This window comes from Diceros bicornis, chromosome 32, assembly GCF_020826845.1.
Source record: "Diceros bicornis minor isolate mBicDic1 chromosome 32, mDicBic1.mat.cur, whole genome shotgun sequence".
Lineage (NCBI taxonomy): Eukaryota > Metazoa > Chordata > Mammalia > Perissodactyla > Rhinocerotidae > Diceros > Diceros bicornis.
In genome coordinates, this window is record NC_080771.1 from 6,852,762 (window position 1) to 6,877,070 (window position 24,309).

General features: G+C 38.5%; 2 protein-coding genes across 6 annotated transcripts in view; one reads left to right on the plus strand and one right to left on the minus strand.

Moving 5' to 3' along the window:
- The window catches only part of RPGRIP1L (RPGRIP1 like), a 96,158-nt gene extending 93,649 nt beyond the window's left edge, over positions 1 to 2,509 (minus strand). For 2 of the 5 annotated variants that reach the window (XM_058527824.1, XM_058527823.1), the window contains exon 1: positions 2,425 to 2,509. In XM_058527824.1, coding sequence (XP_058383807.1) covers positions 2,425 to 2,427 — 3 coding nt within the window. In that variant the 5' untranslated portion in view covers positions 2,428 to 2,509. Of the gene's footprint in view, positions 1 to 508; positions 1,152 to 2,226; positions 2,361 to 2,424 lie in introns of those variants that run through there. The other 3 variants (XM_058527820.1, XM_058527822.1, XM_058527821.1) reach the window with 3 other exon arrangements.
- A 262-nt stretch (positions 2,510 to 2,771) lies between these two features.
- The window catches only part of FTO (FTO alpha-ketoglutarate dependent dioxygenase), a 358,292-nt gene continuing 336,754 nt past the window's right edge, over positions 2,772 to 24,309 (plus strand). Inside the window, exon 1 of the mRNA XM_058527826.1 lies at positions 2,772 to 2,852. Coding sequence (XP_058383809.1) covers positions 2,808 to 2,852 — 45 coding nt within the window. The 5' untranslated portion in view covers positions 2,772 to 2,807. The remainder of the gene's footprint in view (positions 2,853 to 24,309) is intronic.

The following is a 24,309-nucleotide window of genomic DNA, read 5'->3' on the forward strand; positions in this document are numbered from 1 at the left end:
ATATTTCCTATAGTTTGCTTAAGAAATGAGGTAAGATTATCATTCTTCCTTCTCTTTTCTTCTTATTCCTCTATCTGAAACAAAATAAACTCCCCCAAATTTAAGAAATACCTCTTCTCCATACCCCATCCCCTTCTCTGCACTCGAAAGAATGTAGGTATCTTGGAAAAAACTCAGGTTAGGAACTTGATTCAAATGATTGTTCTATTACTTACTAGCTGGTCAAGTCACCCAATCTTGCTGAGTTTCAGTTCCTTAATTTTAAAAATGGAGAAATAATAACTATCTCACAGAGTTATTCTAAGGGTTGGTGAGATGCTAAATTAAAAGCATTTAGCACATTGGCCTGGGATGTCAATATTACTTGAATATTAATTTTCAGCTCGACGCACAAATGAGTGGGAAGTTCCAAGTTTCGTAAAAGAGGATTCATAAATTTACCAACTGGGTTTGTTTTTGTTCTGTCCTGTCTTTGTTGCCATTAGGCCTAGGACCCAGAGCTTCCTACCTTAACACACTGGTTGTCCAGCTAATTTTGGCATTTTTACAGTTTCTCTTCTTCACAGAGATGCACTACAGTAACTTAGTTTTCTATGTGGATGTGAGCAGTCCATGCAACGTCTAGTATGCAGGAAAAAAAAAAAGGATTTTACATTTTCATTTCAATCTACCCAGAAAGCCAAATGCAAGCTACCAATGAAGATGCCCTAAGGCAGAGGTTCTCAAACTCTAGAATGTTGGTCCTAGAATGTCAACTCCAACAGAATAGCAAGATTTTGTCTTGTCTACCTCTATATTCTCACAGGCTGCCACAGAGCTCCACACATGGCAGGCATTCACTAAACAGCGGTTGACTGAATGACTGGAGTCCATAGGGCTGATTCAGGGTCTGTGGACCCAGAGATGGTTCACAAAATCTTGTACGCGTATGTGTATATGCAATATCTTTTAGGAAGAGGGTTTATAACTTTTACTATAACTCATGAAAGGTTGAGAACCATCGCATTTTGCTGTGACATAAACAGCTAACAGACATATGCCTGGGAGATCATCTACTTCTTTTGGAAACACTACGACAGACAAGGTCAACTTTAGGAACTAAATTTTTAAGAAGTTTAAACAGTGAACACATGTGAAAATGATAACTTTTCCATGATAGAGTGATGGTAGCTTTTATAATAATAACAATAATGATGATAAAGGTGTTAGTTCTTGAATGCATACTAAAATGTGCCAGGCACTCTTCTAAGTGCTCTGCTTATATGAATTAATCAAATATCTCACAATATCCCTGTGAGGTTGTTATTCAAATGATGCCTACGTTACAAATGAAGAAACTGAGACACAGCTTAGGTAACTTGCCCAAGGTCATACATCTAAGAGGTAGTCGTCCTATTTTTGATTGTCACAACTGGGAAGGAGGTGGGGTGTTACTGGCATCTAGAGGCCAGAGATAATGCTAAACCTCCTACAGTGCACAGGAACCACAACAAAGAATTATCTGCCCCAAAATGTTAATAGTGTGGAGGCTGAAATCCTGCACAATGCCGCAATGCCTCTCCACCACCAACTCAGGCCTCCCTGTTCACTATGCTCCACTCACACCCTTCTCCTTTGGGTTCCCAAATCCGCGGTACCCTTGTCTTGCTCAACGCCTTTGCATTAGTTGGCTCCTCATTCTTCAGGGCTTGTTCTCAAATGTCACTTCCTCAAAGAGGCCTTCCCTGATCATCCTATGTTAGAGTATTCTTCCTCCCAATTTCATCACTGCTTATTTCTTTTACAGCAATCATCTCTAACTGAAATTATCTTATTTGTTTACTGGTTCATTACTAGTTTGCCCTCACTAATAAACTATAAGCATCTTGAGACTGTTATGTCCTGTTCACAACTGGTCGGGAACAGTGCCTAGCACACGGTGGGCACCAACATTAATATTTAATGAAAAAATAAATGAATACCTGGCATTGAGACTAAAATAGTAATCAAAGTCTCCACTTCTACGGAATTAATAGGTTATGAAGTAATCAGACAATAAATAATTATAATTAAGCAAACAATAGGCCTGTACACAGGAGGCGGCTTAGGGTCTACCAACCAACTCCTAACCCAGGGCAAAAACGGCGTTCAAGTGACCTTCTACTTGAAGAAGGACTTGGATAGGGATGGCAACTAGCATCAACTCTCAACAGCGAGGGTTTAGGGCTAGGACATAAAATTTCAAACCGGTCCTGGGCGTGGGGATAATGGGCGGGCTGTGATTCAGGCCTGAGGATGTGGAGGCGTCTCGCGCTGGGCTGCTTTTTCCGCGAGCAGAACTCTAGGGCCCTTTCCACGCCGTAGCGCCGACCCCAGCACCCCGGCTCTCGCTGCAGGTGGAGGGTGGGGCACCTCCAACCCTCTCTCCTCCCCCAGAGTACTCACCATCACTCTCTCCCCGCCGCTAGCTACCGTTGCTATAGCGCCGACGGCGTGTCGGGCAGCTGGCCGAGAGGAGCACGGGAAACACGTGGCAGGCCCCGCTGCCTCCTGGGAAATGTAGTTCTCCTAGGACCCTAGCCCTCTAGCTTGCTGCGTAGCGGACTACGCTCGCCCAGCTGGCGGACCTGGGAAATTCTCGTGCTGCTAAACCCCCAGGCGCTCCTCGGGCGTCGCCGCCGTGCACCCTGGGAGTGGTAGTTCTCACGGCTCTGAGGGAGAATGGCGCCGGGCGGGAGCAGGACGCCGAGAGAACTACATGCAGGGGGCGGGGTCCAGAGCAAGGGATCTACGCGGCTAGCAGTGGCGAAGGCGGCTGAAGCGGCAGCATGAAGCGGACTCCGACCGCCGAGGAACGAGAGCGCGAAGCTAAGGTATGTTGGGCCCTCCGGCGTCTGGGATCTTCCGTGCACTTGTAACTAGGGGCAGGGAACCGGAAGGGATTGGTTGGACGGTGAGCGGACGCACGGTCTTAAGCCAAAGGATGACAGGGCCTTGTCAGCAAGGGAGCCAGAGACATTGAGGTGTATGAATTGGTGCTGCTCAGGATGCAGGCCTAGTCCTGTTGGATCACAAATGAGAATCAAGACACTCATTTCCTTATCGTACTTCTGCACCTGATTCCTTGGCTAATTTGTAGCTACCCTTCTGCCTTAGTTTACCGTGCTCTCAGATGACTGTGATCATATTAATTTCTGGGGACTGAGATTGGTTTAGATGAAATATGTGTGCGGTCAGATGTGTTTGTTTGAAACGGTTGTCTCAGTGGCCGGCTGATACGTTCTATGTCTTCAGCACAGCGGATATGAATCTTTCACTACAGTCTTATTTTCTGCTTTTGGGGTTCAGCTTCTGGTAGTTGCCATTCCATGGGATGACAATAATAATAGCAATAGCGATTCATTTTTTTAGCGTTTGTCACGTGTCAGGCTCTGCATTAAGTTCATAATATTTGTATTATTTCATATTCTTATCACAGCAGATTGCAAGATAGGTATTATACAGATGGAGTATTAACAGTCCTGTTTTACAGATGAAGATCTGAGGCTCAGAGGAACTGAGTGTTTTCCATTCCCTCATTCCCAAAATCAAGTCCTATTGATTTGTCTAAATTTATTGGTAATTTGTCTGCTTTTTTCCATCTCCACCACCTTGGACCAAGCTACCATTATCTCTTTAATGAGCTGTTACGATTGTCTCCTCATTGGTCTGTAGTCACTCTACACCCTAACACTCCTTTGTCCCCTTCTTGCCCTCCTTCCACACAACCAGTCTCTTCTCCACACGGTGGCTGTGATCTTTTCAAAATGCAGATCTAATCCTGCCCCTTTCCTTCTTCACTTCTCTGCCAACCACCTGGTTAAAAATCTTCCATGGCTTTCTGTTGCTCTTAGGATAAAGACAAAACTTCACATGGCTTACAATGTCCTGCATGGTCTGGACTCTGCTTGCTTCCACAGTCTCACTGGACGTGACACTCTCCCTGTTCTCTGCCCATCAACCACTTTAGCCTTCTTAAAAGTCCCACTTTCCTGTGTGTTAATCTGGTTACAGGGCCTTTACACGTGCTATTTGTTGCCTGCTCTATATTAGACAGATGTTGAAAGTGAGGACCAGTGGTAAATAAAACAGACACAATTCTTGCTCTTGCAGAATTTAGAGTCTTATCAGTGAGTTTGTTTTAGAGCCATACCTCTATGGATGTAAAATGTAAAATCTGCTCTATATAACCTGAGTTTAGCAAGGTTTCACCAGGGACCTGAAGCTTCCATGCTTGAGTCTGTATGTGATATGGGCAGCATGCTGAAGATGGGTACAAAGGGAAAAGATCCTTCTGCATAGGTCTACAACAGTGCAAAGAAGCAAATGTCATGCGATGGCATTGTGAGTGATGTCTTTCTCACCTTTTGGGTTTACATTTAAAGTTATTAATTTATTCTGTAAAGATTTATTTAGCACCTGTTATTTACCAGATACTGGGATTATGATTTTGGCTAAGATAGAATCCCTGTACTTTATTTTATTTGTGCACTCAACTTTATTGAGGTATAATTTACATACCACAGTTTGCACCCACGTATAGTGTACAATTTGATGAGTTTTGACAGATATATACACCTGTGAAACCACCACCACAGTTGACATAGAGGACATTTCAGTCCCTTCCAGAAATTTCCTTTTGCTGATTTGCAGTCAGTCTCTTCTCCCAGCTTGGCTCCCAAGCAACCACTGATATGTTTTCTGTTGATGTACACTCAATGATGTTTGCGCAATGGCGAAATCACCTAATGGTGCATTTCTCAGAATGTTTCCGTGTCATTAAGCAATGCAGGACTGTAATCTGTTCTTTGTTCTCAAGATTTGCCTTTTCTGGAGATTTCATATAAATGAATCAGGCAATATGTGGGCTTTTGCTTCTTTCACCTAGCATAATATTTTTGAGGTTCATCCATGTTGTAGCGTGTATCAGTACTTTGTTCCTTTTTATTACTGAATAGTATAGTATTCCAGTGTCTGAATATACCACATTTTGTTTAATCCATTCACTAGCTGGTGGATATTTGCGTTGTTTCCACTTCTTGGCTATTATGAAAAATGCTGCTATGAACATTCACATTCTATATGGACATATGTTTTCATTTCTCTTGGGTAGATACCTAGGAGTGGACTTGCTGGATCTTATCGTAAGTCTGTGTTTAACATTTTAAGAAACTGCTCTGTTTGTTATGTTCTGAATGTTTGTGTGCCCCCAAAATTCTTATGTTGAAATCCTAACCCCCAAGGTAATGGTATCAGGATTTATGTTGAAATCCTAACCCCCAAGGTAATGGTATCAGGAGTAGGGCCTTTTTGGAGGTGATTCGGTGATTAGGAACGGGGTTAGTGCCCTTAAAAAAGAGGCCTGAGAGAGCTCCCTCACCCCTCTGCCGTGTGAGGATACAACAAGAAACTGGGGGTCTGCAACCCGGAAGAGGGCCCTCACTGGAACCCAACCATGCTGGCATCCAGATCTTGGACTTTCAGCCTCCAGAACTGTGAGCAATGAATTTCTGCTGTTTGTAAGCCACCCAGTCTATGATATTTTGTTATAGCAGCCCAAGAAGACTAAGACATTGTTTTCCAGTGTGAATGCACCATTTTACACTCCCACCAGCATAGTTTGAGGGTTCCGGTTTCTTCACATCCTTGTCATCTCTTGTTATTGCCTGTCTTTTTGATTATAGCCATCTTAGTGGGTGTGAAGTGGCATCTCGTTGTGGTTTTGATTTTCATTTCCCTGATGTCTAATGATCCTGAGCTGCTTCTCATGTGTTTATTGACCATGTATGTATCTTCTTTTGTGAAGTGTCTGCTCAAATCTTTTGCCCATTTTTTTTTGTTGGGTTATATGTCTTCTTAACATTAAATGTTATGAGTTCTTTATATTTTCTAGATATAAGTCCATTGTCAGCGATACATATTGTGAACATTGTCTCCCATTCTTTTACTTTACTTAATGGTCTTTTGAAGAGCAAAAGTATTTAATTTTGATAAAGGTCCAATTTATCGATATTTCTTTTTATTTTTTTTGTAATTTTATTTATTTATTTTTCCCCCCAAAGCCCCAGTAGGTAGTTGTATGTCATAGCTGTGCATCCTTCTAGTTGCTATATGTGGGACGCCGCCCAGGCATGGCCGGAGAAGCGGTGCTTTGGTGCGCGCCCGGGATCCGAACCTGGGCTGCCAGCAGCGGAGCGCGTGCACTTAACCGCTAAGCCACGGGGCCGGCCCTCCATATTTCTTTTTATGATTCATGCTTTTTATATTGCATCTATGAAATCTTTACCTATCCCGAGGTCACAGAGATTTCTCCTTTGCTTTTTAAAGTAAGCTTTATCATTCTCATAATGAGTAATTGCTTTTGGCTTTCCTTTTCTCTTTGAAATTACTTAGATTATATTTTCTTCTTGTTATTGCTTATGCTATAGACTTTTATACAGTTTCCAATTCTGGAGGGTGAATAAAAGGGTTGGACTAACTATTACCTAGCTTTCCATGATGACATTTAGTTAATGTGTGACAGCATAAGAAAACACAAAGTGTATTCATGCATTTTTAAAATGAATTTTTCTTGTAAGGCTTATGGTTGAATGGTCCATATTAGTATTTGATAGGCTGAGTTAGAACCATGGCCTCTAAAATTTCCTTGCTGTTGGGATAAAGGGTTGGCACCCTGTGCCTCAGTTTCTCCAGCTAGAAAATAGAGTCAAGAATAGCTGTTTCAAGGGGCCGGCCCAGTGGCGCAAGCGGTTAAGTGCGCACGCTCCACTGTGGCGGCCCAGGGTTCACCAGTTCGGATCCTGGGTGCGCAGGGATGCACCACTTGTCAAGCCATGCTGTGGCGGCATCCCATATAAAGTGGAGGAAGATGGCCATGGATGTGTTAGACCAGGGCCAGTCTTCCTCAGCAAAAAAAGAGGAGGATTGGCAGATGTTAGCTCAGGGCTGATGTTCCTCACAAAAAAAAAAAAAAAAGAATAGCTGCTTCTGTGGGTTGCTGTGAGAATCCACAGTGATTGGGTTTGTACCGAGGACAGAATAGGTATGGCCGTGATTGGTTTGGTTGCTTTAAGGGCCCTCTGCTGGCACAGGGCTGCCCCCTATGCTTTTTTTTTTTTTTTTCCAGATGACATAATTTATTTTTTGAAATGACTTAAAATTTATAGACGAGCTGTAAGAGTAAAACAAAGAGCTCTCATAGACCTATCATCCAGCTTCACAAGTTAACATCTTGTCACATTCACTCTATTGCTCTCATATACACATGAACCATTATTTTATTTTTTTTATGAACCATTACAGAGTAAGTTGGAGACATCAATCCTTTTTACCCGTAAATACTTCAGCATGTATTTCCTAAGAATAAGGACACTCTCTTACATATAAACATACTCACTTGTCAATTTCAGAAAAGTTAACATTGATAAAATACTCTTATTTAATCCAAAGTCCATATTTAAATTTTGCTAATTGTCCTAATAATATCTTTTATAGCATCATTATGACATTTATGATGAGTAAGCCATTGACGTTTGTGATGAGTACAGGCTATTTTTTTTGTACAACGTCCCTGTGTTCTTATTTGTCTGATATTTCCTTATTGATTAGGTTCAGAGTATGCATTTTTGGCATCTATATTTTTGAGGAAAGATGAGGGCCACCAAAGATCACAAATTTACAGCTCACATAGATGTGATTTATTTGGCCCAGATGAACTGTTTGAAAGTTTCTGAATCATTTTCTAATATTTAAAAGTTGAGAGATTTCATAAAAATCTAGATATCTGGCTGTCTTGAGAAACGCGACTGTCTGGCAACCTGGGCATGCCTTTCGCTAACCAGAGCTGGGCGGTGGCTCCCCCGTTAGAGGGGAAATGTGCTTGCACTCTGCCACACTTCAGCTTTGCCTGTTTGCTCACAGCATCGTGGTGTAGAGTGTGGGGCTTTAGAGGCAGAACCCTGGAATTAAATCCTGCTTCATCGCTTACTTGGGCAAGCAGCTGAACTTCTCTGAACCTCAATTTCCTCATCTGTAAAATTGTGTTGATATTTATGGTTGTGGTGAGGATCAAGTGAGATATTTGTAAAGCACCTAGAACATTCCTGGCACATGGTAAAAGTAAATGTTGTTGTCATTGCCATCATTTCATGGTCATCGTCATCACCACCTATCTGATCACAGGAGATATTTAGCCAATATTCAGGACATTCATTCTGTAAACTTATATTGAGTGTCTAATCAGGCAGGTTTTTCCAACTGGGGTTCCACTAACTTCTCTCCATTTGTCTCAAATGGTACTAGTTATATACCACCCTTGGGAAAATTGAGAAAATAGCTGAACCATTTTCTGTGTTCTGTGGTTCAGATGAGGAACCTGTTAAGTGCCAAGTAGTGTGCTCAGCACTGAGGACACAAAGGTAAATATGGCACATTTGGTGCCATGGAACTGGCTGCCTTTCCATGGAAGGTAGGTAATTAAGCAAGTACCAATAGTAGAGTGGTGAGTTTAATATGGGAGCAGGACATGGTAGCAAGGAGGATCTAATGTGATGTGGAGGTCAAGGAATTCCTTCCTCAGGAAGATCTATTTAACCTGGTCTAGGGGTCATGGAATTCCTTCCTAAGATCTCTTTAAGGGTATATCCCTATGAGAGGCTCAGGACTCCTTGAGAGGTTGTTCAGAAATATTAGAACTGTTCTTTAGTTGTGGAATGAAAAGGCGTGGATGTTGAATTCCAGGTCAGCTTCCAAGGTTCTTATGCTGGCTTGGGTGAGATCATCTTTTTTAAAAATATTGAAAATAGAACTAGTTTAAATTTATTACTGAGAGGGTTATACACTTAATAGGAACATAATAATTTTGTTTAAGTAATGTACATTTTTATCAGTGAAGGAATATATCCAGAATAGATAAACTTGGTGTTTCATATAAAAATCATTAAAACTCTTCTGTTTTTGGTGATGATTGTCTTAGTATCATTTAACAAGGTAAATCTTAAGTTATAAGGTCTAATTAGTTATGAATATAAGAACTCAGTAAGAGGACGTTTGTTATTTATGTATGTACCCACTTGGTCTTTTTACCTCAATTTGTTTTATTTTTTGCAGTTTGACATTTTAGTGAGGTTCTGAGAAGGTTCTTTCAGTCCCTACTTTTTCCCTGGGTCATCTGGGATTATTTTACCAGTTTATCTGATGGTAATTTAGGAAACTAGATGTAGAACATTTTTGGGGATGGGCCAATGATCAGGAGACTTAAAAAATTTAAACTTCACCTGACAAATTCTACTCTGTGTTTTTTTTCCAAAGTCCATCTTTATCTTTTGTTTGCTCTCTCTTTTAGTGTATGGGTCAGCCTTTAATCCCCATTTAGTGGTTTTGCTTGCCTTCAGTAAGTAGAAGGGGTAGTTTATTTGTTCATAGTTTCCAAACCACTTTAAATACCTTCTTTGAAAATTATCCAACTAAACCATGGAGTCACAGTGAGTTCTCGTTACTTTCTCTTATTTCCAGGTCTGTTTCTTAACCATCTTAGTGTTGGTTTTGAAAAATAAATTTACCATTAGAAAAAAGTGTTAGACGCTTTAAACAACCATTAGCTTCTTTGAAGACAGCATTGGTGTCTAATTCATCCTTCCGTCTCTCCACTGTACCTAGTGGAGTGTCTTGCACATAAGAGACATTTATAAGTGTGTGTTGAGGAGGGATTGAATGATGGAGAGCCTCCAGCGTCTGACAGATGTGACGTGTGACCCTTAATTATCATCCTGGCTCCTTGGCTGCTGACGGGATTTATTGTGGCTGAGTTTAACAGTGCAGGTTTTGGCATTCAGACTGTACGCTTCAAGAAAGTAGAGACTAAGAAAGTAGAGATAACGAAACTTTTGAGTTTTGTTATCACCATTCTATCCCTAGCACTTAACATTGTGCCAGGCACATAGTAAATTTTCCATAAATATTTATCGAATGAATGAATGAATTCCCAAGAGCATCACCTGTTATCGGTCATTAGGCTTTCTAGTGAGAGATGGAAACGGAACCTGAAAGAAATAATGGACAATAGTTAAATACTTTATGGGTTTTAAATTACTTAACATACCATAGATATAGGTATTAATGTTGAGAAACAAGGCTCTTCTCTTCAGCATATGCTTTAACAGTCAACAGTTGTTTTCTAGAGTTCTCTTTCAAATTTAAAATGCTTGTTTACCATCCAGGTTTAGTGTGGTTTGTTAGTTTATTATGGTAGATTTCTTGATAAAGTTATATTTAAAATGTGACTTTCTAACTTCTAGAAGAAAAGAACTTTATAGTAGAGATGATACTTTTGGAACCTTAAAAAAAAGGCACAGTTTAGAGAAGGTGAATTTAAAGTTCTGCTAACCTCATTCACTTCACCTTCTGTTATAAACTAGTTTGTGTTATTTTACAAAGTTTGTCTCGCCAGTTGATTTTCCAGTGTAACCTGGGAGGAATCTTGGGGACTGTTGGGTTGGGTCAGGATGTGTTCAGGAGATTAAGATTTGCATTGGGAGGAACCTGTTTCCAGACATTCACCTTGGCGTCATGCTTCTCTGCAAGGCTAGCATGAGTGAAAGCTGAGCCTTGAGTAGGTGCTATAGGCTTGCATTTTTGTTTATGCTACAAGCATCTGTCCTGTTGCCATGTGGATCGTTTATTTCCTCTGTAGTTTTGGAAATGACCTGCTTGTAGATTGACCATGCCTTCTTTTATGTTAAAGAACTGCCAAATGGATAAGTGGCTGGTGAGACCTTTACAGCTGGTAGAAACCAAGTAGAAAACTCAGTTTCAAGGACGAAATTATGTTGCATCTGGTCTGAGAAGGAGATTTGTTGCCAGTACATGAGTGTTTTCGTAACTGTGAGCAGAAGATTCAAAGCTCTGATTTCTGCCTTAGACCTAAGTCTGCCCTTTGGCACCTTCATTTAGTGACTGGTTCATTCAACACTGAGCCTCAAGGGCCAGCATTTCTCCGATAATATAAAATGGGCTGATGTGGCAACCTCAACTCACTCTGCTGAATTGGGCATGATTAAAGTCTCAAGCCTGTATTAATATGGATTTTCTATCCCTATGTACAGCAGCCCATTATCTCACAGTTTTCTAGTTTGCCATTTTTTGAAAACAGAGATGGAAAATTTTGCTGATGAATTTTTTTTTTTTCCTGTCAGCATGTACACTCTGCTTTTTTTTTTTGCTTGAGAATAGCACCGGGCAAACAAATGCAAACATTACAGTTTATGGGGACTCCAGCCTGTTGTCATGTCAATCTTGTTATTTAGGTAAATAGTGTGCAATTTTTCACCGAATCAGCAGCCAATATGCTGCGAGCAATTTTTGTTTTGGTCACATTATTGGCTGGTAACACTATTAATGAGATAATAATTGGGAAATCATAGTCATTGTTCTCTTAACACATGATCCTTGCATTGGAACCAGCCAGCCAGAGGAGTTGCATATGCAGATGGAAAGGGAGGAGAGGATGGGTAGCCAGTGTCTAGCTTTTAAATTCATCAGACCCCTGCTGCGTAAATTGCCCCAGCTGTTAATGCTGGAACCATTACAGTAATGGACTCAGCAAATGAAGGAGAACGAAGACACGCACACTTTATTACCAGAGGGGCAATTTTCTCTTCATCTGTAATAGCAGTGGTGCCTCATATTGATCAGACCATCAAGATACTAATCCTCTGTAAAATTACTTGTTATAACTGAAAATGTGTTAATCCCAATCAGTCTGCGTCCTGACTGCCTACTTACTATTGAATACAGACTGTTAGATGGTTTATTTTTCATGATTTAAAGGCTTTGCCCTGAAAACGTTGGCGTTTCCCTCGCAACACTGAGTGCTTAATCTTAGCTATAGCCCAGGGTTGTCTTTTTGTTTTAACCAGAACATCACCCACTTAATTAAGGAGTGAGTGTCTGTCTTGCTGTCTGAGTTATGCTGGTGTTTTATGTTCCTCTGGATTTATTAAGCGTCTTGTTTAACATTCAGTCTGTGGTTTGTGCTGTAAATAAAAATAGGCCCATCTTGCACATATTAGAAATTTGCAGGTAGCAAATGTCAATAAGCACCGGGGATGTGAGGTTCTTTGATTTATATTTCAGGCACCAGGTTGTGCTTTGTCGATTGAACCCAAAGGCAGGATGCATCCTGGTGTCTTCTCGGTAGCAGATGTGTTTTTGCATCCTTGTCTGAAAAAGTTTATGGTTATTTCTGCATCCTTGGTTCAGTAGATTGCTTTTTAGACAATGAGGCATATCTACTCTCCCCCTTGTGTTTTGTGAGAAATGACTACAGCTAAGATATTATTATATTATAAAAAGACCTGTTAAAAACTGAGTTCTGTCTTCCTTAGTGTTTAGAATTTTAGGAATTACTCCTTAAAATTTCTATTTTTTTCTATTATATAATGTCTCCATATGCATTATATGTTTATTTGTACACAGACTCAGACGCCCTCTTGGCAATATTTAATTTATTCTAAGATATTGTCACTGCTTAAAGCATTTGTGTGGTATGCTCTGTAGAGTTCATTCAGAAATACTTAATTAGTACTCTTTGTGTGCCAGGAATTGTGTTAGGGGTTGGAGACAAGGATGAATAAGATATAATCTTTGCCATTGAGGATCTCAGCTCAGTAGGAAGATAGGCATGTGAACAAATAACTACAATAATGGAGGATAGTAAATGTTAAAATCCACCAGTTATGGGGGCAATAACAAAATCAGTCTCATCAATTTTTCTTGCTGTGTTACCCAAAGCAGAATTGTGCAGTTTAATCACACTTTACGACTTGTATCTGAATGATTCCTAGCTGTTTGATAGAAATCTCATCTTTCCGCACGAGAGACTTGTTTACTGCCCCCTGGGGACAAAGGAAGGATTTCCACAAATGTTCCGATCAGTGACCACATCTTTGGATATGTATAGTTTCCCATGGAGACTACTGTAAAGGGGATAGTGCTTATTTGATTGTTTATGTTCTGGCATTTATATTATAAATCAGTCTGGTTGCTTTAGAGTATAGTTCATCAGGAGAGACAGTGGCGTCTGGTGGTCAAGAGCCTGGATTTTGGAGCCAGGCTGCCTTGTTCTTCCCCTAGCTCCCCTGCTTGCTAGTGGAATGACCTTGGGCAAGTCATTAATCTCCTTGAGCCTCAATCTTCATCTGTAAAATGGGAATGGTAATAGTTGTGAGGGTTAAAGGATTTAATATACGTAAAGCATTTAGAATACTGATGGGCATATACATATAAGTGCTATACATATGAGCGTTAGCTGTTATTATTACCATGGATGTGACTGTAGGTAATGAAATTATTTTTCACATGTAGTTTATGAAAATCGATTTTGTAAATATATGACCGTAATATGTATGGCATATAAGATGGTGAAGCATTTCTTATTTAAAATATTATTTTTTCCTGATTAGATAATAATTTGTTATTTTGGAAAAATTTAAAAATACAGAAAAATAAGCAGTGAAAAAAAGTCTCCTATAATCCTCCAGAGATAATCACTATGTTACTATATTAGCGTATTTCTTAGAATATTATTATTATGCCTATTATATGTACAATATATACAGTATGATTGCAATTTTATCTAAAATATATTTAGGATCCATATTTATAAAGATAATTTTAAACAAAAATTGGAATCATAATGTGCATATTTTGTACTCTGCTCCTTTTCACTTACCAGTATTCAGTATATTGTGATTATTTTTTCGTGCCATTATAATTATATAGTATCTCCTCATATGGATTTTTTTCCTGCTATTATAAATTATCCTTCGGTGACCATTCTTGCACATAAATCTCTGTGCAAATCTCTGGCATTTTCCATAGGGTAAATTAAAAGAAGGTGAATTGTCAGGTTAACATTTGTAAAGATTTTTGGTTTGCATTGTCAGATTGCTGCCCAGTGAGGTGATGCCAGTTTTCGCTCTAGCAAGCAATGCAGGAGAATGCATATTTGGTACATCCTCTCCAACACTGGGAATTATCGTAAAATAAAAATAGTTGCCAATTTAGCAGAGATGAAGTAGGAGCTCATTGTAGATCTAATTTGTATTTTCTTAATTACTAAGTATATGGTTGAATTCCCTCCTACTGCGTTTATTGGTCAAGTATAATTTTTCTGTGATTTATTTATTCATATAGCCTTTGTTCATTTTGCTAATGTATGTTTGTCTTATTGATTTGTAAGAACACTTCATAGATTAGGGATGTTATTATTTGTTAATCGTGTGATGGAAATATTTTTCATAGTTCGTTTATTGCCTTTTGTATTTCTGTTATTCAAAAATTTTCCTGTATTTTTGTGTAGGGAAACTTTTCCTACCTAAATACCAGATTAAGGGTCACTTATATGTCCTTCTAGTTATTTTATGTTTTAATTTTTTTCATATAATTCTTAGAATGCATCTAGAATTTAGTTGATATATGATACAGAGTAGATACCTAACTTTTTCCTCCCACATGGTTAACCAGTTATCCCCGCTGCATTTATTGGCTACTCTGAATGCTGAAATACTCAGATCAGCTTTTTATTCTATTTCTTTTGTTTTGTCTGTTACTTTTGACACACCATTTTAATTACCAGAGTCTTATGATAGCTTTCGATATCTGGCAGTACAAGGCCCCCATGATTATTTTTGTTTTCAGAAGTTCCTTGGCTCTTCTCTTGTACTAAGACAACTTAAATTTTTTTCCAGATAAACTTAAAAATCACTTTTTCAAGGTCTCCTGTGTACTCTACCAACCTTTTTGTATTTTAATTTTATTGTATTAAATTTATAACTTAATTTGGAAACTACTGAAATATTTACAGTAAATATTTTTTCTCATTCAGTAGTGTTATCTGTTTTTACATTTGTTTAACCTTTGTTTTATGACCCTCAGAAAGTTGTATAATTTTATTCAATTAGGTATTATTTATTACTTTTTGGGTTTATTCCTGGGTATTTTACATACTTGATTACTATTTTTGGTTACTAATGCAAATGGGATATTTCTAAATTATATTTTTTAAGTGGTACATGAGAAAGCTCTATATCTGTGTGTTATTCTTGTAATTGGCCACAATACAGAATGCATCCTTATTCTAATTTTTTTGGTTGATTTTCTTGGGTTTTCTAGGTGTATACTAGGCAGATAATTTAATCATCTGCAAATATAATTTGGTCTTTCCCCTTTCAGTAATTATACTCTCCTCCCCTTTTTTTTTTCTTATGTTATTACATTGTCTAGAGCCTCTAAATAATGTTGATAGCAGATAGTCATGCCTTTAATAGTTATGCTTTGGGATTCTAGTATTAAGTATAATGTTAGTGGGGCCAGCCCTGTGGCTTAGTGGTTAAGTGCACGTGCTCCGCTACTGGCGGCCCAGGTTTGGATCCTGGGCGTGCACCGACACACCACTTGTCCGATGCTGAGGCGGCGTCCCACATACAGCAACTAGAAGGATGTGCAACTATGACATGCAACTATCTACTGGGGCTTTGGGGAGAAAAAGAGAAAAAAAAGGAGGAGGATTGGCAATAGATGTTAGCTCAGGGCTGGTCTTCCTCAGCAAAAAGAGGAGGATTGGCATGGATGTTAGCTCAGGGCTGATCTTCCTCACACACACACACAAAAAAGTGTAGTGATAGTTGTTGGCAATAATCTTTGTTAGTTTACTTTTTTTCCTAGGGACTGAGGTTGAATTTTTGTTGAATATTTTTTTGACATCTATTTAGATGGTAATGTCTTTACCTTGTCTACTGATAGAATATAATCTATTAATATGGTTTCTAATATTGGTTCCTTGGGATAACTCCTACTTGGTCACATTATATTGGCCTTTTAACGTACTACTGAATTCAACCTTTTAATATTTCAATTAGGAAAGTAAGATGGGTCTGTAGTAGTGATTACCAAGGATGCTTAGAAGATGGTACCCCTGAAGAGTGTATCAGAATCTTTGGTGAGGCAAATTTAATATACATATTATGATCATAATTCAAACTACAGTTAGTAAAACTTAATAAAGCTGTTTTGGCTGATGAGGATAAACTAACAATAGAGGGAGGTAAAATGGGTAAAAATATTGAGAAGCATTCCATTGCTCTTTGTACTTTCTTTTGTCAAGTGTTGGTGTCGTAGATGAGCCTGTGTCATAAAATGAATTGCACCGTTTTCCTCCTTTAGTGCTCTGGAACGATTTAAAAAGGATCAGAATTATTTGTCCCTTGGAAGTTTGAACTAAATTACTTGTAAAACTCTTCATGTGTTGTTGGGGAAGATAATTTTTGAATAACTTTTCAAATACCTTTTCTGGTTATTGGTCTATTTGGTTTTCTTCTTGAGTAAATTTTGGTCATGATTTCTCAGAAATTGAGGTTTCAAATTTATTGGCGTGGCATTGAACATAACGTTCTCTGGTTTACAAGATCGAGTTGTGCAGTTTTATAATTAAAAAATTCCATATTCACTTTTTATGTCTACTTTTTAATGATAACTTTCTGTATTCGTGCATTCTCTTAAAAAATTGATTATATTTCCCTGTGGTCTTTTTTTTAAAACTAGCTCTTGAATTTGTTTATGCTAATTCATTAATTTCTACCTTTATCTTTATTGTTTCCTTCCTTCTGCTTTGCTTGAACTTTTGTTTTTATTTTATTAAATTCTTGAGATTCGTCCTTAGTTCAATTTATTTTCCTTCTTTTTTTATATGGAAAGCATTTCAAAATCTTAAAAATAATTTTCTCTTCTGTATTCCTGTAGCAGCTTGTGCATATTTTTGTAGCACTTAGCACTCAGTGTTGTAATGATTTTTTGTTAATTTCTTCCCTCCTTCGTTATACAGACTATATTTTATTTATCTTTGTACTCTAGTGCATGCAGAGTCTTGAACACAATAGACACTAAATGATGTTTCTTGAATGAATATCAGCCCCTCCCATCACACACCCACACACCCACACACCCACACTCCCCCCACAGAAATTAACCAAGTCCAGAACTTTTCGTTGTGTTGTGTAGACTTCTAGAGCTCTTTATTACAGGGAGTAGCTGCTGCAGCGGAAGGAGCACTTCACTGGTAGTTAGGAGGCTGAACTTCTAGTCTTACATCTGTCACTTTGTGGGCATTACCTGATATGAGTCCCTCAGTCTCTGTGATGTTTGCTCATCTGTAAAATTGGGGGCGATCGTCAGCTCCCCTCCCTGCTTCATCTGAGATGTTGTCAAAAAGATAATGAATGTAAAAGAACTCTGAACACTAAAAATATTGTATAGATATAATATGATTTTTTTTTTTTTTCCTGAGGAAGATTTGCCCTGAGCTGACATCTGTGCTAATCTTCCTGTATTTATGTGTGGGTTGCTACCACAGCATGGCTGCCGATGAGTGGTGTAGGTCTGTGCCCAGGAACCGAGCCCAGACTGCTGAAGCAGAGTGAGCCAAACTTAACCACTAGGCCGTGAGGCCGTCCCCAAGATATAATATGATTTTAAATAGAACGCTTTTAGTATCCTTGTCTTATCCACCACCACACCAGCCTTACTCCCCAAGATAGAAATCATTAAGTTCTTTGTAGCAGAAACTATGTGAAAAAATACGTATATATACATACACATATTGTGTCTTCTGAAATATCTAGCACAGAACTTTGTTGATAGATATACAATAAATATTTGTTGATTGAATGTTTTCTGAGATCGCTTTTCAAACGCTTGTTACCGAGTGATCCTTAAGTATTCTAAGACCTAGGAGCCCTGCAGCCAACCATGGGATTTCTAGTTTACTATGAAAAGAAAAAAAGCTTCTAGTTTACTAGGGTGACCTAGACAGCGATGTCACACACAGTGAAATGGATGTGCATTGCTTGAGAACGTAAACCGTTTGGTTCAATCCCATTTCCTCTGCAGAAGAAAGCTGGAGACATTATACTCTCTTCCCAAAATACAGACTAAAAAGCTAGTTGAATTTATAAAAATTGATAAATTATAAAACTGATAAAAATTCTTTTCCATTTTCATAAGTCTTAGAGCAGTTTTTAAAAAAATTTTTATTTGGAGGAAAGATAAATTAATGACATTCCTTCCCGTTCAGTTACACTTACATTACAATTTCATAGCTTCCCTTGCACTGAGATTTATTTTTATTTTTAACTTATTTTGTTTATTGCTCTGGAGGGGTAATACTGTATCACCATCTCTTTTACTTAAGATCTCCCATGTTCTTTGGGGAAATGAGTGCCATCTGATAAGTCAGTCTTAGATTAACTGGTTGTTTTTAAATTGCTAGACGTTATCCAAATCAGAGTGTTAGTAGCTTTCTGTGTAATTATTAAATATTCTCTTTTAGAACAGTCTTCACTGAAGGACTTCCTACAACTGCTGACACCGCAGTCTTGTGGCTTCTAGTAGAGCCTGTGAGCGAGCAGGACCCCTCCTGTGCCCCCACCCCCTTTTTTCAACAGTTCATTGCAGCTGGAAAAAGTGGGTATGACTTTTTGAAAACAAATATACCCTTTAGGCTACTTTTAAAGATTCCCATGAGACTTTATATCTCAGATAATTGATGAAAAATTCTGTTTGGTTGTTTTTAAGCTCAAACTATGGGGATTTACAAAAAAAAAATTTCATTTCAGAGAAATAAAAATTAATTTGATGATGATGTATTAGATCCACCAATCCCTGAGGAATTGTCTTAAGTACCCCCTCTTTCCTGAAGCTTTTGAGGATTATTCTTTTCATCTCTTTCCTTACTGACTTTATTTACTACCTCAAAATACATGGTAACAATAGTAAGTGTGTGTATTGTACATTTACTGGTGTATGGTACCACATATCTTGACATTTGGGCATGTTAAATTTGGCATTTTAGTATTGCTTATAAAACCTATTAAAACCTATTAGCTTTTTATGTGATTCTCTTTTCCCTAGGGAGATTATAAGCTCCCTCTGACCAGGAACCTTGTTTTAAATTCATTTTATTTATCTAGCAGGGTGCTAAAGATACGGTTGGCTCTCAACATTGCTTGTCAAATGGAAGCATATATAGGCTAGAAGTTTACAGAGCGTTTATTTATCCTCAACTCTCAATTTGTTCTCCATCAACAATAGAAAATATTTTGTTTAGAAATGATAAGATAGATCTCAGGAAACTATACTTGTGGACCGTAGGAAAATCTTAGATTTTGGTGGCCCTTTACCTATCACGGTTTTTTAAAAGAGTTATATCTGAGCCACCTATGTGTCCAGATTCATTTTGCCATTTCATCTCCTGCTCTCCTTCCTGTTTTTATTTAAGACTATAAAGTTACTTTAGGATAACTGCTGCTGTCACCTTTGCCCTTAGCTAATCAAATAGTTTACCTTGAGGGAAGCATTTATCTCCCACTTTCATTATTATTATTTTTGTAGCTGTAAAGATATATATTTTATGTCTGCAGAAGGCTGTAACAGTGAAACGAGGTATTGATCTGCTGTATTTAGCAATTTCTCTCCACCTTGCCATCAATAGCGTGTCAGCATCTGTCTGTGCCGTGGTTGACCTCACAAATAGCTCTTTATGCTCCCATTGGATTCAAATGATATAGTATGCTGAAAACTAAATCAATGAATGATTACAAAGTTTTTAGTATTATTTCATGACCCGGAGGCAGCTGGTACTCCTTGCGCTGAACAGTTCAGTACACAATGAATATGATAAAATGCGTGTGTCTGGCTTTTGTTCAGCTGAAAGGGGGAAAGCAAGGTACTGCTTGGGTTAGCTCATACTTCTTAACTCATGATCTCGAAGCGCTTAGGCACCTTAGTGAGGCGTTGTGCCTTGCAGAATCAGACCTAGAGAAGAGCAATCCCTTCATTTAGCTTTATTCCCTGACTGCCCCCTCCCCGCAACGAGCATGTAGCAATGGTTCTAAAATTATTTGAGCTATGAGCATATAGGCTTTGCTTTCATTTACAAAAGAAAGATAAATAAAATTAGATGCTGTGTCACTATATCACTGAGAACCTAACAAAAAGGCACATAGTAAGAGGAGGGAGAATAACCTTGGTCTGGGTCTAATGGGACTCTTGGCTGCTCTCAACACTTGGAACAAATACTAAGATACAGTTGTTGAGGCCACATTCTCCAGCCCTCATCCCAGTTGTGGGAGTTCTGCTCACCTCCACTGATCTGTGGAACCCTGCAATACCAGGGGTCGCTAATTTGACTGCTTGTGAATGTTGCTGAATCCAGCAACATTTTTTTAAATCTTGCTAAATCTTTCATATATACATATATGAAATACATGTACATATATACATATATATATGTATATATGAAAGAACCTTTTAGATATTGAAATTTGGGATATGTGAAAAGGTGGGAGGGGGTGATAGTGGGTGAGTGGGGAAAGTGGAGCACAGCAGTTGTCATCCGGATCTTTTGATGATTTGAATCAAATGTATTTCTGAGAAAATGCCATTTTGGTGCATTCCTTTGTCAATCAATCCAGTAGAAAGTTTGATAAGGAGTTTCAAGGAATTTATTTATTGATTCATTCCTTGGACAGTTCTTATTTTCTTTGTCCTGGGCTAGAGAGATTGGATGTGAGGGCTAGCCCTTTCTCTTGAGAGTTCTTAAAAAACTGCCATGCTCAGCATTATCAAACCCCAAATGTGTACCTGTCTTATTCCTGCCAACCACAACCATCCCCCCCGGCCCCAAGATATTTGAAGAGGAGAAATAAAGGATGGGTTGTATGACCACAGGTTGATGTCCGGGACTTCCCCTGTTGTATGTCATCTGCATCAAAGGATGAAGTGGGGAACCCCTTCATGCAAAGTCACAGAGCAGGAAGGCCTGAGGAGGGAATTTAGCCTAGCTTTCTGAATCTGGGGTTGAGAACGACCGAGTCAGCCACCACACCTTCTTTTTCTTATAGTATAGGCTTTGCTGATAGTTTAATAATTTGAGCATTGGACTTATCCATGTAAAGTTTTTCTTGGGATCTGCCTCTCCTAAATTCTTGGTTAACTTTTGTTAGTCATGAATCTGTGACCGATTAACCAGCTAATCTGTTTTTGAAGCCATTGTTCTGTGTTATCCCTTAGAATATGAGTGCCCTTAGTTGATTCTGTGGTGTCTAAAGGAGTACTTCTTTTTATTTGTCCTGTATCACTTCACATTAAACTTGAAGGTTTGCAGCCCAGGTCTAAAATAAAAGGATTTGGGACGGAAGTTCCTATCTCTGACTTCAGTCTTTGTGGTTTAGTGTACCATGTATGCCTGAATATGAAGTAAGGCATTTTCCCTCTAAAATTATCCCTTAGAAAAGAGAAATTATTTCATACTCAAATTCTTATCAAGTCTCTTCTATTGCAGAATGCTCACTTAGTTACTTTAATTTGAACAACAACATTATTTAAGTAGTTGTCCCAACAGTGCGTGAATAGGTGTGTCTGGTAGTTTCACCACAAGCATCTTTGCTGCAAGTATTTTTGCTGCAGACGTATTTGCTGCGTAACTAATTGGCAGTAAGGCAATTTTGCCATAAAAGATAAAATCACGAAAAATAAAAAAAGGACAATTAAAAAGGACATAATGAAACAGGAAAAAATTAGTAATGAAATTAAAAAGACTTTAAGCAAAATGCAAAATATTTGAATACACTTAAAATGTATGTATGTAGGCAGTACTGTACAAATAACTGATTCTATTTTTCTGTGTGGACTGTACCTAACTAAGCACTTGTGTTCATTCCATGGGAAATGTGGGTTCAACTCTACCCTCAAAGAGGCCCTTGGCCCTCTTTCTCCTCCAATGTTGTGTGTTTCAAAATAAGAAACCAGATCTTGGGGCAAATCATCACCATCTGTCAGCTTTATAAAGCCATCAATAACGTTGCTAACTGGAAGAAATGCTAACTATTTTAAGACCACCACTACCGCCACCACCTCTACTCGTGACTGTATAGACCAATATGAGGGTTAGCTAAGATTATATCATATAAAAACGGGAATAACTGCGAGAAACTTCGTCAGTGAAGAAATGAAATGACAAAAAATAAAACAAAACTATGCAAAATTGCCTTATGGTCAATTAGTTATGAGGCAAAATTGCTTATGGCAAAGATGCTTACGGGGAAACTACCTAGAACCATGAATAGGTACTTGTGGCTTGAGATGTTTTTCTTGGTCAGAATTACATATAGTAGTATGGGTTTATACACCATAATTTCTGGGTTTTGCTGAAGAGTGGAAGGTTGAAACATGCTCATACATTACTTAAAATAACTTCTATTTGGCATCTGCAGCTCTGTATTAGAAACTAGCTCTGTTCTTGTTGCTAGAGCATGGGGCAGTTAGTTGACCTCTGTCTATACAAGCTTTAATAATGGGATGTGTTGGCTTTGTTCCTTATGGTTGATAGGTTGTCTCCCCTCCCCAGGCTGACGTAAGAAAGGCTGGGTGATAGTGATCAGGGCTTAAAAAGTGACTCTAGTGCTGCAGTTGCTGTAGACTAACACCTTTATATAAGGTTCATTTTCAAGGTCATACCACTAAAGGCTGTCTCTGGTGAGGGCCACTTATGGCTCTGTTTGTGGATAGAAATCCTATTGTTGGTGAAAAGGGTGCAAGAAGACCTGTCCAACTTAGTTCTTGATTCTAGTCAGTCAGTTTTACTGACAATCATATAGATTCTAAATAAGATGAGACATTTCTTTTTACTCAGTAAAGAGAAAGAAGAAATCTCTTTGTTAATATATGTTAATACACATATCTGAGTGGGATCATGTGATTTCCACTGCATAAAAAAGCAATAAGATGTCAGACCTAGAATTGTAGAGGTATTTGTGTCCTATGCTAAACTCTGAATCATTTGTCAACTACATTCTTATAAACAGACTCAAGAAAATTATAAAATGTATTGATAAATTAACTGTGTACTTAAAATTATATTCCTTTCATTAAATAAAATTCTACATATATGTATAGTTATATTCTGATGCTCTTATAGTAATATGAAATATTAAGATGAAATGATTCCTTTTTGAGATTATTTTCTTTTGTAGACACTTAGGAACTTTCCTAGAAAACTGACACGTGGGTTCTTCTTTGCTATTTTGAATTATGTACATTATTAGAAACTCCCTAAAGAAGAATAAATTAATTTTGCATTTTCTTTCCTTTTTTTAGGATCCAAGAATGTGTATGTGTCTGAGGCTACGTATGTGTCTAAAAGCATAGCATGCTTAAAACCATGGCTGAAGAGTTATGCTTAGCTGTATACTTTGCATGCATTTGTGATTTGAAATAGGAAAAAAAGTCAAATCGGAGACAGCTTGAATGGCATGCTGTCAGTTTGGAGCTTCATGAATTGGCAACGGTCTCATTTAGGACCTTCAGATGTGTCTCTGCCTGGACAGAATGAGAACGTTTTGCATGTTCTGGAGGAGACAGCCACTCCTTGCTGCTTCACAATAGGCAGTGGTGCATGACAGTTGCCCTTCATTGCTGGCTTCTTGGAGCTTAACCTCTGACCCTCCACTTAGTCGCTGCGCAGCAGTTGGAGCAGGTTGGAGATGTTGGTGAATGACGGGCATTGGCCTGCAACGTGCTTGTCATTATTTGACTGTCAAAAGGAGCCTGCCATTGGTTTCCATCAAGGTTTGAAACCTCTGTGCAGCAGTCCATACAACTTAACTTCCAGGGCTGTCAACAGCGTGATCAAATGTGCATAAGAAATCAGAGTGCTGAGTATATCTTCAATCAGGAGAAAGGAACTTTTTCCCTGTTCTTTTCTCTCTTTTTTTATTTTTCTTTTGGTTAAATATATTCAGATGACTTTCACAGGGCCAAGAGGTTGAATCTGTTGCCACGGTGGAAAAAGGGAACTGTTGTCTCGTGTGGTCTGATTTTCAGATAGCACAATGTAGATCTGAGCAGCTCTGCCAGTTAAGCTCTCAGACCTGTCTTGCATATTCTTTCAGCTCTCAGCCATTGGTTTAAGGGACGAGGTGCTAGCCCAGTTACCTGGGGTTAGCTGACAGGATGAAACGTTGACTTTGGTCTTTATGTAATGTGGCAAAGGGATGGAGAGGTCAGTTTATATGATTTGTGAAGCAGGAACTGAAATTTAAAATAAATAATGAAGGGGAGATATTGGTGATGTATGATTATTATCTCATTTATGACTTTTTTTTCTCATAGTAAAGAAGTTCAAACACGGAGTTTAATTGGCTGTGATCAAATCTTAGAAACTTCAGAGTTCATTCTTAG